General features: G+C 46.9%; 1 protein-coding gene across 1 annotated transcript; it reads left to right on the top strand.

The window, feature by feature from the left end:
- Positions 1-2,275: 2,275 nt before the first annotated feature.
- LOC129678139 (olfactory receptor 226-like) lies at positions 2,276-3,232 on the top strand. The gene has a single exon (XM_055608836.1). The coding sequence runs from the start codon at positions 2,276-2,278 to the stop codon at positions 3,230-3,232; it is 957 nt and encodes a 318-aa protein (XP_055464811.1).
- Positions 3,233-17,115: the final 13,883 nt, after the last annotated feature.

Genomic DNA, 17,115 nt, shown 5'->3' with positions numbered 1-17,115 from the left:
AGACCTGGCTTTTCCCAGCTCAGTTCCCTGGCAGATCTCTCAGAAATAGCAGTAGCAATGATGCAGCTATGCAAAAGAAGGGTCTCTATACCCTAGGCCTTGGCTAATAAGACCTGACTGGACCATCGTACCTGACCTTCCAAGATCTTCCCAGACAACCAGGCCTAACCCTGCCTAGACCTACCAAGACCCTTCTGTTGCACCATGCTGGCGATGAACTTGCACTTTTCAACCAGCTCAGGACTGGCACCTACAGAGCCATAGACTTTCCCTGCTCCAAGGATCCGGCAGGTCAGGCAACCTGTGGGGTTCCCTATTCTTAAGAGCATACCTTCCACACATTCTGTGAGTAGATGGTGCAGGGATGGTGTCTGCTATGGCTTGTCCAGGTAGCCAGGGGGAGTCCTACCACAGTCCTGATTGACAGAAGAGTCTGGGGCTTGAGGATAAAATTGTGTCCTGTTCAAAGTCAGCCCAAGAAAAAGGGCAGGGTGTGAGCCCAGCTCCTGTTTTACCACTCTGCAATATCTGTGGTCTCCGGGGGGAAAACTGGACATCAGTGACCCTCCTTGCATACTGGAGCAGCACACTGGGATAGGCTTGAGGCACAAAATTCGTGGGGGAGTAGAGAAGGTACCTGGGAAGTCTTAGGCTCGGCTGAAAAGCCACCCTTCCAGGAACCCATCTCGCACTCTTACTCCAGGGCCACTTCATGGGAGGGAGGACAGAGTAGCTGCTCTGGGAGGATCTGCATGTTGACTCATGTCAGAGGCACCTACAGCACCTCCTCTCTCCTCCAGACTCCGTCCTGAGACTTAGCTCGGGCTCTAGTAGGGGAATACCTTCCCGGGACACCTGGGGACTGCAGGGTAGGTGGAGGTTGGGTTCTGTGCTGGCCACAAGCTGTGTTTCTTAACCGCACTCTAGAGACAGAATGAAAATGGAGACAAGTCTGAAGGCTGACCCTCCTCCACACCTGGTCAAGTGTGTTATTTCTCTGGGAAAAAAGCCAGGGTATCCAGCAAACCGGTGGGCTTTCCTTTGCAGTCGTGTGAGGGTGCATCCAGGACAGCCAAGAAACTAACCACGGAAACAAGCAGAACATTTTCCAGCCACTCCAAGTGAATCGGCTTATTTATGTATTTGCGTTTTTAATCCCTGTGTGTGCATGTTCGTGTGTGTGTGTGTGTGTGTGTGTGTGTGTGTGTGTGCAAGTACATGCATGCCGTGGCACATATGTAAACATCAGAGGACAGCCTCAGATGTCAGTCTTCTCCTTCCACGTTGCTTGAAAGAGGGTTTCCTGTTCACTACTACATACACCAGGCTGGCTCATCTGTGAGCCTCCAGGGAGTCTTCTGTCTCTGCCCTCCCCCCATCTCTCCACAATGCCAGGGTAACAAGTACATCCAGTGTGTCCAGCTTTAGATGAGTCCTGGGGATCCAAACTCAGCTTCTCAAGCTTATGCAACAAGCATTTTGCCCACTGAACCATCTCCCCAGAGCCGAATACATTTATTTTTAAATAAGTGCAAAGGCTCTGACTAAATTCAGCTATGTTTCAGAAGGCCTCGCCTGGGAAGGGTGCCAGGAGATCCCAGCTTCTCTGCAACATAGAAAAGGAAGCATGATTGTCTTTCTAGCAATTCCACCCTCCGCAGGGTCTCTTGGTGCCAGCAGTGCCGAAAGGCAGAGCTGAATCTCATGGGAGCAAACCTTGTGGAGCCACCATGACTTTAGCTAGGCCGGCCCTTCCTACTGACCACACATTCCCTCACATGCCCGCGGGATTCCTTCCTTCTTACTGTTCCTCAAGCCTGGCCACTTGCTCTAAGACAGCCTGAGCCCCTTTTCATGATACTAAGCTGTTCATTCATCCCTGGGCCTAAGGTTACCCCAGCCATGGCCTGTCCCTAACTCAGGGGATGTGGCCTGCACCTGGAAAAGCCAGCCGGGAGTTGGAGAGTGTCCCAGGCTGCCATCCCAAGTGTTATTAGCTACACAGCCAGGCCTCTGAGATTGCCTCACAGTTCCCGGATGGACTTCAGGATAGATGCCATTTGTCTGATATGTGCTGAGCGATTGTCAGCCCCAAGAAACAAGCCTGGATTCTACAACCAATGTGAGCCAAGCTGTATGCAGTGGGGGTAAGGGGCTGTGGCATATGAGGATGAGGGCTCTTCTGTACCCAAGGGAACTCAACTCAGGAGGACCCTGGCCTTTCCCATGCATAATTCTTCTCCCTTTGCTCCCTCAGGTGAAGTCACGGGCCACCATGTCTGCTATGAGCAACAGCTCAGATGTAACTGAGTTCATCCTGATAGGATTTCCGGGCTCCCTGGGGCTCCACCTCAGTCTTCTAGGGCTCTTCCTGCTGGCTTACATGCTGACTGTCACGGAGAACTTGCTCATCATCACTGTGATTCGCACCAGCCCCTCCCTGCACAAGCCTATGTACCTCTTCCTCAGCAACCTGTCCTTCCTAGAGGTGTGGTACATCTCTGTCACAGTGCCCAAGATGCTGCTCAGCCTGGTCTCACCCAAGTTCCAGCGCATCTCCTTCACAGGCTGCATGGCGCAACTGTACTTCTTCTTGGCACTGGCCTGCACCGAGTGTGCCCTCTTGGGTGTCATGGCCTACGACCGTTATGTGGCCATCTGCAACCCGCTTCGCTACCCAACCATCATGAGCCCTGGCCTCTGCAGCCTACTGGCTGGCGGCTCCTGGTTCTCTGGCTTCACCATTTCCCTGGGGAAGGTCTTCTTTATTTCTCGCCTGGGCTACTGCGGCCCCAACATCATGAACCACTTCTTCTGCGACGTGTCCCCACTGCTGAACCTCGCCTGCTCTGATATGTCCGTCGCGGAGCTCGTCGACTTCCTCCTGGCACTGCTCATCCTGTTGGGGCCCCTGGTGTTGACTGTCTTCTCCTACACAGCCATCCTCAGCACGGTGCTACGCATGCCGTCCACTGGTGGCCGGCAGAAGGCCTTCTCCACCTGTGCCTCGCACCTGGCCGTGGTGGTCATCTTCTACTCGGCGTCCCTGTTCATCTATGCCCGGCCACGTGCCATCTACTCCTTCGACTACAACAAGCTCGTGTCGGTTGTCTACACAGTGCTCACACCCCTAATCAATCCCATCATCTACTGCCTTCGGAACCAGGAGGTCAAGCAGGCGCTGCACAAGGTGCTGCAGCAGGCGGCCCAGGTTCTAGGAGCCTCCTCCTAGGAGGAATCACGCGTCTCCAACCCTGAACCTGCTAACCAGGCTCAACAAATGGGCAGACAGATTGGCACACCCTCCCGCAGCCCCCGTCTCCTGCTTATGACTACCTAAGCCAGCTGCCAGAACATGGCTCCCAAGTCCCAAGCCTCTCGGGATCCCTTGCCTGGACCCATGCAAAGGTTGTGCTCATGTGAGAGTTCTTCCCAACCAACCGTGGTCAGCCTATAGCTGCAGCCTCTTCTCAACCTGAGGTTAGCAGAGGAGGCCAGAGCACACAGAGATGTCAGCACGTGGATCTTCTAGCTCTGCAAACCATGCAGGGGCTGCAACGACCAGCAAAAGCTTTGACATCTCCCCGCTCACCAATACAGTTCCAGTGGTATCTGCTGGGAGGTTTGTCTTCCAGCAAAAGAGGCCTCACGTGGTTGCAGGAGGTCACGGGAGAGCAGAAAAAACTGCTTGCGAAACGAAGATAAAGTAGATAGAACTGGAGAGACTGAAAATACTGTAAGAACAGTGTCTCAGCTATCTGATGAGCACCAGCCAGCCTCCAGCTCTGCCAGGGCAGAAAGGGAACCTGGAACCTGCACCTATGGACAAAGACAAAAGGCTAGAGTTGAGGTATGGTACCCTGGAGCCCACAGCCCAACAGACCATAGCACCCACTGCCCTGAAAGAGCTAGGCTGCTGCTACAGAGCACGGGTCTTCAAAAGACCCTGATCCCAGACAGGGTCCAGCCATCAGTGTCCCTGCTGATTACAGACCCGGCTCAAGGGGCTGACCAGGAATCCCAGCACCTCAATTTCTGTTGGGGGAGCCGTTGGTCTGATCTTCTTGAGGGCTAATAGCAATGAAGACTCTAACCCACATCTTTCCTAGAGCTCCAGATTCCCACCAAATGTGCAGGGACTCCAGACAATGGGTACCTTCTAATGCATCGTATTTCTACAGGGAACTTCAGGAGGTTGAGGAATCATGCCACCCTCAGCCCTGCCCTCAGCCCAGCTGTATGTGGGTCAGAAGTTGTGTGACATCCTCTGGGTCTGTTTGTTTTTTTCTGATGCTGATTCTCAGCAGTGGTGGCAAAGCTACAGAAACCTGGAAAGGTCAGCCTGAACTGTAGACACTTGGAAGTCCTGTTACTCTCGAGCCTGTCATAAATCACACAGACATATCAAAGCCTCAACTGACACCTGGGTACTGTGCTCAGCTGTGTAGAACAGGTGTCATGCTGAATGGCTACCAACTCAAAGATTGCAAGCCACGGCTCTCGTCCTGGAGCAGGGAACTCGTGGAGTCACAGACACATGGAGTGTAGACATATGAGAACAGAGTCTTTCAGGTCCTAGGAAGGTGGTCACAACTGCCCTGGAGATGGTACATGGCCCGAGGGTCTGGAGTGCTCTTTGTCTATAAGGAAGATTTTAATAAGAGAAGAAGGAGGGAGGAACAAAGCCCAAAAAATTAGGAGCTCTAGGCAAGTGCTGGCTCAAAGTCCTCTGCTGGTCATGAAAAAGCTGGTGAAAGACCCATCTCTGTATTTCCAGTGGAGAGGTCAGAGCCCAGTCCTTACATATCCAGGTGCAGGAAGCTTGCCCTTCTGGGTGGTAAAAGAGCAGGCATGCTGGGATAGGAGCCTCTAGAAGAAAATTCACAAGCATACACTTTCCAAATATCTGTAAACTAGTCTTCTAAACATGCAGAATAGAAGCTGGCTTGCTGATTCGTCATTTCATCAGAAAAGCATATGTCTAGGTGCTGCCCAACCCCACAGCAACCAGAGAATCAGGCAGCCCACAGCCTGGCTCCAACACTGAATGCCAGGGCCTGTGCCTGCTTTCAGCAGGATCTGCCAGGTTCCAGGACCCTGGTTGGGACAGGTGTTGTTGGGGACAGGTGTTTATGCAGCCATACAACTGAGTGTAGAGGCCCACCAGCCGATGGAGGGGACAAGGCCAATCCCAGAACCAAAAGGCCTAGGGCACAGGCTGAGCAAAGTCTTTGGGCTTCCCAGAGATGATCTAGCCTCTCACTGGATACAGAGTCACCAAGTCACACTGAAAAGAGCAGGGACATGGTCAGGTTTTTATTCTAGAAAAACTCCTGTAAGAAGATGAGAGGAAGGAAGAGGAGAGAAGAGGAGGGAAGGGGAGATAAGGGGAGAGATGGGAAGAGGAAGGGAAGGGAGAGGAGGGGAGAAAGGGAAAGGGAAAGGAGAGGAAGAGAGAGGAGGAAAAATGAGGGGAGGGGAGAGGAGGAAAGGGAAAAGGGAAAGGGGAAGGAAGGGGAGAGGAAAGGGGAAAGGAGAGGAGAAGGAAAGAGAGCAGAGGGGAGGGGAGAAGAGTGGAGAGGAGGGGAGAGGAGAGGAAGAGATGAGCTAGGGAGAGAGCACTGAAGTAAAACAAAACTGGAGACATTCAGAGAGAAGGACGCAGAGGCAGCACCTTCCAGCGCTGGTTGACTGTTGAGAGGGAGTAAAAATTAAATCTATGAGCCAGGCATGGTGATACACACCTTTAATTCCAGCACTCAAGAGGCAGAAGCAGATGAATCTCTATGAGTTCGAGGCTAGCCTAGTCTACAAAGCAATTTCAAGACCAGCTAGGACTACACAATGGAAAGCGGTGGTGAGGAGCCCTGATTGAGGAGATGGTGATCCTTACTCGATCCCTGGAGATTCAGGGAGCAGCTGAAGAAGTAAGGACAGGGGCAGAACAGGCCCTGGGAAGCCAGGGGCTCCTGAAAACAGCATAACTCAGACCCACCCTAGAGCCAGACCCTGGGGCTTCTCTGACTCTCTCCCATCCTAGAATTCATCAGAATCCCAACTGATGATCACCGACGACCACTAATCTCACGCACACTGAAACCCTACCTGGAGCTCACAGCTTCTGGTTGTCCTCAGTTAGTAACACTCCATACCCTGATCCCTTCTGAGCAACCCTCTTCTCTGCCCAAACCACCACTCAGCTGAAAGTCCTGCCCCTCACCAGCCTATTCACCCCCACAACCAGGCCCACCATGTACCATTAGGCTTCTGGCTGTGCATAGGAGAAACTCCATAATTCTTATCCCAGTTTATCCCAGCCCTTCCCTTAAGTTCCCCACATGGGAACCTCACTCACTGGGTATCAGTCTGACCCATCTGCTTCTGTTACCCCCAGCTACCCACACCTGAGGATCCTTCACTTGGATCCCCTCCCACCCGCTTGTTTCCAAATGGCATGACAAGATGCATCCCATAAACCAGCCTGTGAGTGTCAGGTCTCCAAAACTCTCAAAGCCCGTGAGATTCTCTGGAAACACTCATCCTATTCACCTACTATCCAGGACAAATATGCCCAAAAGAAAGCAAATTCCTGTGAGGATGGGGACCTGGGTAGTAGGAGCCCATGATGTAGAAGGAGGAGAGAGACTGGCGAATGGCAGGGGTGGCCGGCTACCATGGAAACTGCTCAGAGAATGGAGGAGCAGCCCTGCTGCCTGGACACATCTAATCAGTTTCTTCTTCATCCCAGAACCTGGCAAGGCCCAGCCCTGACCCAAGTAAACCCCAAAGACAGTAAGCAAGGAGCCAGGATCCTGACTTGGATGGTCCAAACTTCTGAGATCAGAGGAACAGGCCTCAAGTTGTTTCTGCCGCAAGATCCCATCCTTCACCAGGTTCCCAGATATGAGTGGGAGCAGCTTCCAGCAGAATCCCAGAACATGCTTCTCTGAGGAAGCTGGCATCACGCAGTGATGCTGGTGGCTGGGATGCCCTGTGGTCTCATCTCTGATGTCTTCAGCATGAGCTGAGACAAAAGTCCATAACTGGATGGAGTGTGCCAGAGGACATGTGAATAAAACAGAGGTAGAAGCTGGGAGAGAACCTCAAGAACACCTCCATAAGAAAATATAAATCATGTCCTTTACACAGTCAATAGTCAATAGGACACGAAGAAAAGTAGTGAGAGAGAATGAAGAGAGAGGAAGCACATCTCAGAGAAAGACAGCAAAGCCTTGAACACTGAAACCACAAGGACGAAATCTGTAAGGATTTCAGGGATAACTAAGGCAATCACTCCAAAAAGTGTGGAAAACAAACATAAATGTTTTTTAAGGGCAAAAATTTAGCCCAGGAAGTACAGTATCATACCAGGACGGGGGGGATGCACATCCAGAATGTTCAGAGGAAGACAGAGTAGCACAGTTTAACCCTTGCTAGAGGACAGCGGGATGATAATCATCTTAAAAGAGGCCAATGAGAGAAAGTCAGGAAGAACTGGCAGGCTGCAGAACAGGAGAGACTGGAGAGAGGTGACCCTGAAACAACCAGCCCTTGCCAGCCAGGGACCAGGGAAATGTGGCAAACGTCTAGTCCTGTGACTTCATGCTCTAACTGTGCACCTTGATGCTCCAACTAGAGATCCCAAATCGGCCTGGGTCTACAAGTGCTGGATCCTGTTATTTATCCATCTTCCTTCCTAAGGAGGACTACATCGTCTTGTGCGGTGTGCATGAGGCATTTACCAAAATAAAGCAATATAAAGCAAAATAAAGCTGTGAAATAAATCTCAAATCTAAAATAACTAGAAGGAGTTCGTGGTGTGTTTTCTGACAACCACAGAATCAAAAATGTTTTAAAAAATTCAATAAAAGATAAATCTTCTGTATATTTGGAAATAATACACTTCCAAGCAAAGAAGAAATAAAAAGAGATATTAAAATATGGTTTGAGAGTGTAATTAAAAAAAAACATAAAAATTATGAGATGTGAGGCTGAAGAGAAGGTTCAACAGACCAGAAGACCCTGGTTCAAGTCTAGCGCGCGCGCGCGCACACACACACACACACACACACACACACACACACACACACACACAGGCAGCTCACAGACATCTAAAACTCCAATTCCAGGGGATCTGACGCCCTCTTCTGGCCTCCGTAAGTAATGCATGCAGGTGATGCAGACAGACATGCAGGCAAAAGCATCCACACAAATAAAGCAAAAATCAATAAAACTGTAATTTTTTAATTCATAAGATGCTACAGAAGCAACATTTAAAGGAAGCTTCATAACACCACACACCTGTGTTAGGAAAGCAGAGAGGCCTTGAATCAGTGCTCTTGTCCTCTGCTGTAAATATATATATTTACATGAACCTTAGAGAGATACTGAGGAAATGTTATAAATGATTTTATGCCAATAAACTGATGACTTAGATTAAGTAGGAAAACTGCTTGAAGACACAAATATAAAATCTAAATGTCTAAAATTTGTAAGCAAATACATTTCCCCCTCAACAAATACTTCAGGAGAGATAGCTTTGCTTGTTAATCCTACAAAGCACCCACTGTCTGCTCCTCCAGAGCACCCTATTCTAGCACTTCCATTCTAGCACCCACATGGCAGCTCACAACCATCTGTAACTCCAATTCCAGGGTATCTGACGTCTTCTTCTGGGCTCCACAGGTAATGCATGCATGTGATGCAGTCATACAAGCAGCAGGCAAAAGCACCCATTTTAAGAGCCTTAAAGGCTTCTCCGGTCATCCTGAGGAAGCATTACTTTGATTCAAAAGCATTGCAAAGTAAACCACAAGCCATATTTCTCAGGGCTGTAGATGCAAGATTTCTAGGTAAATTTCAGTCTGTAGAATCCATGGGTAGAAACAAAGAAAAATACACCCTGACCAAGTAAAGATTGTACGAGGCATGCAAGGTTGGATTGACATTTTAAAATCAATGGCTGTGCCTTTAATCAATGCTGTGTGCCTTTAATGTCAGCAATTGGGAGGAAGAGGCAGGCAGGTCTCTGTGAGTTCAAGTTCTACTGGAAGAAATAACAGTGGTTAATTGCACTTACTGCTCTTGCAAAGGAGCACAGTTCAGTTCCCCGCACCCACAATGAGTGCCCCACAATCGCCTGTAGCTCCAGCTCCAGGCTGGAGCATCCTCTTTTGGTGTCCACAGGCATGTGTCCTCACACATACCCACACAGAGACACAGTTTTAAGTTGTTTAAATATCAGAAGGAAGCAGCGTAACTCGCCAAAGTAACAAAACGTAAAAGACAAATGCTTTGATCGTCTCGTTGCATAAAAACAGAGAACATGTAACATCCATGTTAAAAAAAAAAAAGAAAGAAAGAAAGAAAAGAAAAGAAAAGCTCTCTGCAAAAAAAGACCACGTGAGATGCTCTTCCTACAGGAATCCCCGCTGACTGAACTCCTGAGATGGGACAGTTTCACACAGTGTCAAAAGCAAAGCAGTGTTGTGAACCCACCACTTCAGCACTGCACTGAAGGCTCCTGACAGTCCAGTAAGGCAACAAAAGGAGTTCTGGTAGGAAAGAAACAGGCACATTCCCTTCTCATGGCTGACGTGATTGGCCATGCAGACCCTCTAACAGAATCTAAAATAAGCTAGAAAGGGTAACAGGTATTTGTTCAGCAAGTTTGCAGGGTACAAGGCAGATTCTCAAAATTCAAATATATCTACGTATTACCAAGAAGCAATAGGAAATGTTTAAATATTGTAGACAGAATCAAAATCGTAAAATAGCTAAGTATAAATCTTACAAAAGACATTCAAAACTATAATGAAACTTATTTCATATGTTAATTTGTTTATAAGTCTTAATTGTTTCATTAAATTTAACTTCATGTGATTCTTTAACTTTGCTGAGAAAGTTAAGGAAGAACTGCAGGAATGGAGAGATAAGTCATGTTCATGGTCAGAACTCTCAATATGTCACGATGCCACATTAGTTTCTGGCATAATCACATCAATCAGAATCTCATCGGACTTCTCTCAGAAAACTCTTAAAGCTCTTATGGAAAGCAGAGGACCTAGGATGCTGAAACAACCTGAAAAGCAGCAACACAGACCCACAGCTTTATGAGCATTCTAAGACTTATCAGGAAGCTGATAGCCAAGGCAGTGAGGTCAGCTAAAGACAAATGAACCACAGCCATGCGCAAACAGAGCAAATTATGCTGGAAAAATCGGCAAATACCCAGACTTCAAAAAATAGGTTTTGATATCTCACATCATCTACAGAAGAAAATTCAAAACAGGTCACAGCATTAGGGTGCAGCTCTATCATAAAGCACCCCCCAAAAAGTCAGCAGGCAAGAAGGGCATGATAGCTCATGGTGGCTTGTGCCTTTAATCCCAGAACTTGGAAGGTTGAGACAGGAGGTTTGCTGTTAGTTTAAGGCCAGCCTGGGCTACATAGTGAGTCCAAGCCAGTCTGGATTACATCATAAGACCTTGTCTCAAACAAAACAAAACAAAAAAGTGGGAGAAGGAAATTGAAGAAATGGTTCAGCAGGACCCAAGTTCAGTTCCCAGCACGTATGTCAGGTGACACAATCACCTGCAACTCAACCTTCTGGCCACTGTGGGCACTGTCCTCCTATGCACACACAAAGATGCATGCATATGCACACATATTAAAAATCTTTTTTAAACGTTTAAGAATGTAATCGTAGACCTAACTGTAAAATCTAAACTTCCAAAAGAAAGTATGTATGAAAAAAAGATTCTACCTCGAGTTAAGCAAAACTCAACAGTAAACAAATAATCCAAGCATTTGTAAATGGACAATTTGAATGGGCATTTGACAAATGAGCATAGAAACATGAGGTATAAGCACAAGAAAATATGATGAAATCTCTAGTCGTTAGGAACCACAAGTAAAAACCACAATGAGAAACCACATCTGGCCTAGATTACAGACTGGCCACTCAGGTAGGGGTGAGGATCTGGAAGAAGTCTTTCAGGATGTCTGTAAGAATAGCAAAACCACTTTGAAAAACATGTGGGAGTTTTCTAAATCTTTAGGGTACAGCTACTATCTAGTACAGCCAATTTCCTTGTAAGAAACATGACAGCATAGGTCCTTGTAAGGATGTGTGAGGGTCTTTCCATAGTAGCTTTGTATAGAGCAGCCAAAGAGTAGATTAAACCTGCTTGATGTGTCCATACCCTGAGCCACTTGTGGAGCATTCAGCCATGAAAGAATGGGCCATCAAGTCACACAACAGAGATGAAATCAGGATTACTGTGCTAAAGGAAGGAATAACTGAAAGAGCACTTAGTGCATTATACCATCCCCATAAAATTCCAGGAGGCACCAGCCATCCAGCAGAGATGATGACAAATCAGTAGCTGTCTGTGGTGAAAGGTGACTGGAAGATTAGCAACCCATCTTTCCACCCAGGGTACAGATTTCTCGTCATGTTGACTTTAATCACAGTTTCACTGGTGGAACTTAAAACAATTCCCTTAAGTATATGCAATTTATGCTGTCGTTTATACTTCTTTTTATTTATTTATTTAAAAGCTCGAATAACTACAGAGAAACAGCCAGATGGAAAAACAGAAGATGAAAAACATTTTAATGTTTATGCTGTGGTAGGGAGGAATGCCTGTGAAAGACGCCCAAAGCCAAAAGTAGATATCATCTGACCGACCTTCCCCAGGAAAGTGTTGTCTCTGAAATGTGGAAATGTCTGACAGTGAATGAAAATATTCCAGAACTGATACAAGACAGATTTATAGACTTCCTAGAGGCATTTTGTCCTTAGCAGGATGAACAGAATCTCATTTGGAATGCAGAAGCTCCAGAGTCAGTAGGGAAAGCACCCTTGGGTCAGAGAACAGTGAGCTGGCCCTGCCAGGGGGCAGAAAGTTGACCTTGTAAACCCCATGCTCAGAGGAGATTGGGTTTGAGAGCAGAGGGGAAATCAACTCATTTCCAGACGCCAGAGCTTAGTCATGCATTACCTGCACCACAGGCCCATGAGGCTTGTCACATAAACAAGACTTGAGATCTTGAAAAAAACAAAACAAAACAACAACAACAAAAACAAACAAACTACACAATCTTAAAGGAAATTAGTTCAACAAAAATAGAATTACAAGTATCTCTACTTCCACAAAAACAATTAAAGTCTAAAAACAAGACACAAAGCTGGAGAAGAAATTACCTATGTGACTGACAGAAAATCTAGGATGTAGGAGGATACAGTTATCTCTGCAGATGAGCAGAAGTCTTCAGTTAGAAAACTGCAGTTCACAAAAGATGATGGCTAAAGGTCAACAAGCTTGCGAGGTCTTCAGCCTCATTAAAAATCGAGGAAATAGGAATGAAACTATAAAAAAATGCTGTGATCCACAAAGGTTAAAAAAAAAAAAAGACTAGAAATGCCAAGCAGGGACCAATCTACAGAGTGACAAGGGTGCTCCCTCTCTGCCATAGGGTTGTAGCTAGTGCTCTTCAGGAGGTGGTCAGGTCCTGTAAACATGGACAAGTGAGGCCCTTGTCCAGCAGGGCTCTAGAGGATGAAGCCATCCATCCTCTGCAGCCTCAGGCACCAAACACAAGAGCACTCAGCCACAGCATCTGAACAGGCAAACCTGAAACAGTCCAATAGTCCAGGTGTCAGTAAATACACGTGTCGATGAAGAGCTAGGGAACTGAGTCAAGGTCAATGACACCTGAGAGAGGAGCTCCTCCAGCATAGCGCTGAGGGAAAGAATCTACAAAGTACAGGTGAGCTTTGACTCACACAAACCTGGGAAGCAAGCAGGTCTGACCCCTCCCTAAACAGAGGTGTGTGCAGCTCCAGGTATAGTCAGGAGCTCTGTTCCCACTCACATCTCCCCTGTGGGGTAAACGTAGATGCTCATACACCCAGTGGTGAAATCTGATTCTTCACCCTGGGATTCGGGGCTGGACTTGACCATGCTATGACATGGCACTCGGCGGCATCCTGTTAGGAGTTGTTGCTCCAGGAAGACCTTGAAGACACAAAAGTGTCCAAGTGAAAGGCTGTGCTGCCTCTACCCAAGCCTATGCCCAGAGGACATGTTAGAGATGAAGGTAGGAGAGGGCAACCTAGGAAACACCTGTCAGTTCACAGAATTCCAAGAAATTCAGAATTCAGATGCTCTCACTGTGAGTCTGTACACTTGAAGGGGGTTTGCATGCATCAGGAGAGGATACGGATGTGTGGCACATAAAACCAGGCAGAGATCACTGTAGAAGCCAGATGGATGGATGAACATGAATGAGGAAAAGAATGTGTGTTCTGGACCTGACAGGGTGTTGGGTGTACCTCCTAGGCTTTCCTTTCCCATTTATTTTTCTATTCGTTTGCAGGGAGACACGTGTGTCGCACTGTACGTACCGAAGTCAGAAGACAACCTGCAGAAATAGGTTCTCCTCATCTACCGTGGTGTTCTAGGGATCCAGCTCAGGTCATCAACCTGGGCAGCAAGCACCTTTAGCTGCTGAGTACTCTCAGGGGCCCTCTTCATGATTCTTGCATTGTGCCTCTGTGCTCTCATTAGGATGCTTCCTCTTCATCCGTGTTCCTCTTCCCTAATTCATTACTCGGTTGTGTCCACTCCACTCTTTATTTCAGCTTCTGTGGTTTCCAGTTCTATGGTTTCCAAAGGTGTGAAGTATTTCATTTAAGGTTTAGTTTTGTTTCTGATGCTCTGCAAGTTTTTTTCAGTTCCCCATTCAACACTCCACATGTTATATACAATTATATCAAATTCCCCCTGGTTAGCTCCGTGGTGAAAGCCTGTTTCTGCCATCTGCTGTTTTCTCAGTTTTGGATGTGCCTTCTTTGCTCATCACTCTAGCTATTTTGGTGCTGTTTGGCATAACATAGGCATTTTTATTTATTTTTTACACATGCATTTTTAATAAACCATGTGGCAAAACAACATTTTAGTTAATAAATGTACAGGAAATTTTCATCTAAAATTTGAAAATACAGTACATGTACATATATGTAAATAATACAGACACATAAAAATATGCACATACAAACACACACATACATATATTTTGATCTTAATAACACATGACAAACCCCAGCTTCAAAATCTAAAACTCAGTCATAATCGAAATGCTTAGTTTCTGAAGAGCATACAGAAAGTTATATGCAATTTATTGAATCATGATATGGATCATCTAACAACATATTTATTTAAGGAGGCAAATGTCTTCCAAATACAAGGTCTCTTCTCAGTGGGAGCATGACACCCTGACACATTTCAGTTATGTGATGCATTTATTTCAAGACATTCTTAAGTTGACACATCATGTATTTAGCTGGCAACGTCTCCATAAGTGCTTGCCAATCTTAACAAAAATCAGAAAACATTTCTTGGTCTCCAACAAACCCCTTGTAAGCAACAACTCAGTGGTTGGCTTACCTAAAAGTAAACACAACTCCAACACAGGTCCAAATTCCCAAGGACCTTCAGCAGCTGAGGTGACCCAAAGCTAGCCCTGTCTTGAAAAGCTGATCTAATCCCAGTTTACCCTTCCTCTAGATCTTTCATTGTCAAGACCCAGATAGTCTCGGGTTCTGAGTCTCAGTTTCCACACTTCCCGCTCATCTCTGGCAGTCATCAGTCACCTTCAGGGAAAAAAAATGGTCCCAGGTTTTAAGGTTCCCTATTAGGGCTTCCCTCTCTTTTATCTTTGACCCTTAGAATGCACTAAATGGATGTTTCTGAGGCCTTCAAGAAGATGCGCTTTTGTGGCTGCTATTGGATCTTCCAGATTTCTCCATATAGGAGAATCAATCATACCTTCTCAAAAGAAGGACCCCAACATGCCCCCGATGGACTTAAAATATTTTGCTTGGATGCTGAGCCTGATGGCCAACTGATGGGCAGAGTGAATGGAATTCTATGTAAAAAGTGGGAAATAGTAAGAGCTGGAGGGGACGGGAACTCCACAAGGAGAGCAACAGAATAAGATAATTTGAACACAGGGAACTTCCCAGAGACTCATACTCCAACCAAGGACTATTCATGGAGATGACCTGGAACCCCTGCACAGGTGTAGCCCATGGCAGTTCAGTGTCCAAGTGGGTTACATAGTAATGGGAAGAGGGACTGCCTCTGTCATAATCTGATTGGCCTGCTCATTGATCACTTCCCCCTGAGGGGGGAGCAGCCTTACCAGGCCACAGTAGAGGACAATGCAGCCACTTTTGATGAGAACTGATAGACTAAGATCAGAAAGAAGAGGAGAACCTCCCCTATCAGTGGACTTGGGGAGTGGCATGCATGCAGAAAGGGGAGGGAGGGTGGGATCGGGAAGGGAGGAGGGAGGGGCTTATAGGGGGATACAAAATGAATAAAGTGTAATTAATAAAAAATTAAAAAAAATATTTTGCTTGCAAATACACTTTCAACCACTGAGGAGACACCCTGAGGTACAGTACGATCCTCAATTGGACAGAGAGGGTACTAAGCCAGTGTCAGAACCAAACCATCTCTGGCCTAGGAACAGCAGTAACTGACTGTCCATCCTGGGTCTCACACGGGAAAAGCTGCTGCTGTCTTGGCACCAGCGACAGCAACAGCTCCCATCCATTGTGTTGATGCCAGGGCTGAGGACGGGTGTGGGCACTGTGAGGACTAAATAACGCTCTGCATTGGTAGCTGACGTGCAAGAGACACTTGGCAAAAAGCCATCTGTACTTCTTGTTCTCATACTACCTATCCCTCCATAGCTCCACGGAGCCTCCTCTTCCTGATCTACACAAGAATAACCAGTTGATGTGCTGATGTATAACTTGCCTTTTTCTCTTATTTGAAAGCATGCTAGGTTTTGAGAGAAGGTGGATTTCTTACAAGACTATCAGCTCAAGAAAATGAATGGTCCAGGGGCAAGGAGGTCAACACAGGGTGTTTAGATCTGCTTGTCTAAAAAAAGGGGTCCATATCCTGCCACCTAGGGGACCTTTTAGCTGTGGGGTCTGACAGCACTCAACATAAGTAGATGAAGCCAGGGCATTTTTGAGAGGGCCACAGCATTTACAGACAAGCGGTTCCTCAGTCTTTGAAGTGGCAGTAGAGGTGAGGTGTCCCAATTCCACCTCCATTTCCAAGTGTTCTTGCCAGCCTCAAGCCATGATCCATGACACGATCCCAAGCAGGGCTTGGGTCTCTAAACTTTGAGTCTTCTCCCACCAGATTCCGTGTGCAGGCACGGCACGTTTCCAACCAACAGGCTGTGCCTAAAGGAGAGCCTCGGAGTGTGAATATTGCCATTTGCCGCCTGCAAAGTTGTTCTCTAGCCATTTGCCTAGACCCCAACCTCAATGTGAGAAGAGATAGGCAGGCTGGATAGACCCGCGGTCACAAATAACCTGAAAACGGGCAGAGAGAAAGACCACACTGGACGGCAGCCAACTCTGCCCTGCCGGTGCCTAGTGAGACCAGAGCTACCAGGATGTGACCAAGCCGCCCTGTGGTGGCCTATGACCTGTGAGTGAAACAGGGGGATTTCATCTTAATGTGATTGCAATGGCATCTTTAAGCCACCCCAGTTCTATTAATGTATTACTGACATATGATAAGGTTCACTCCGGGAGGTGTACGGTGTGATGAGCCCTGGTCCCTGTGTTAAATAGTTTGGGTACTGTATCGAATCAGGATGGCCCTTGAACCTAGAGCTCCCTCCAGGGTCCTCTGCCCACAAGCTCTGGCATGTCCCTCCCGTTCCATCTTCTTCCTCAGGCACAAAGAGACCGACACAGCATCCTTCGTGTTTCACGTAACAGGCTGTTTGCATTTCACCTGGGCTGTGAGCGACATGCTTCACAGGTGTGAAGGCTGTATTTGGCTTGCAGCTGTGATGACTAACACATTAATCCACCCGATCTGTCACTCTACACATTTTGCTCCATGAACACATATTTATTATTGTTGTTAAAATAGAATCGTAAATCATACCCAATGTCTTTGCATAAAAGGATAAAGAGCTTTCTTTTTCTTGAATAAATCCCTGGCTATGGAGTTACTGGGTCACATTAAGTTTGTGTTTAAATTTGTGTGTGAGGCATTTCCATGCTGTATT

Source organism: Psammomys obesus, unplaced genomic scaffold (genome assembly GCF_907164565.1).
Source record: "Psammomys obesus unplaced genomic scaffold, mPsaObe1.curated_primary_1811, whole genome shotgun sequence".
Taxonomy (NCBI): domain Eukaryota; kingdom Metazoa; phylum Chordata; class Mammalia; order Rodentia; family Muridae; genus Psammomys; species Psammomys obesus.
Note: the sequence above shows the minus strand (reverse complement) of the source record. Positions and strands in the feature narration are given on the sequence as shown.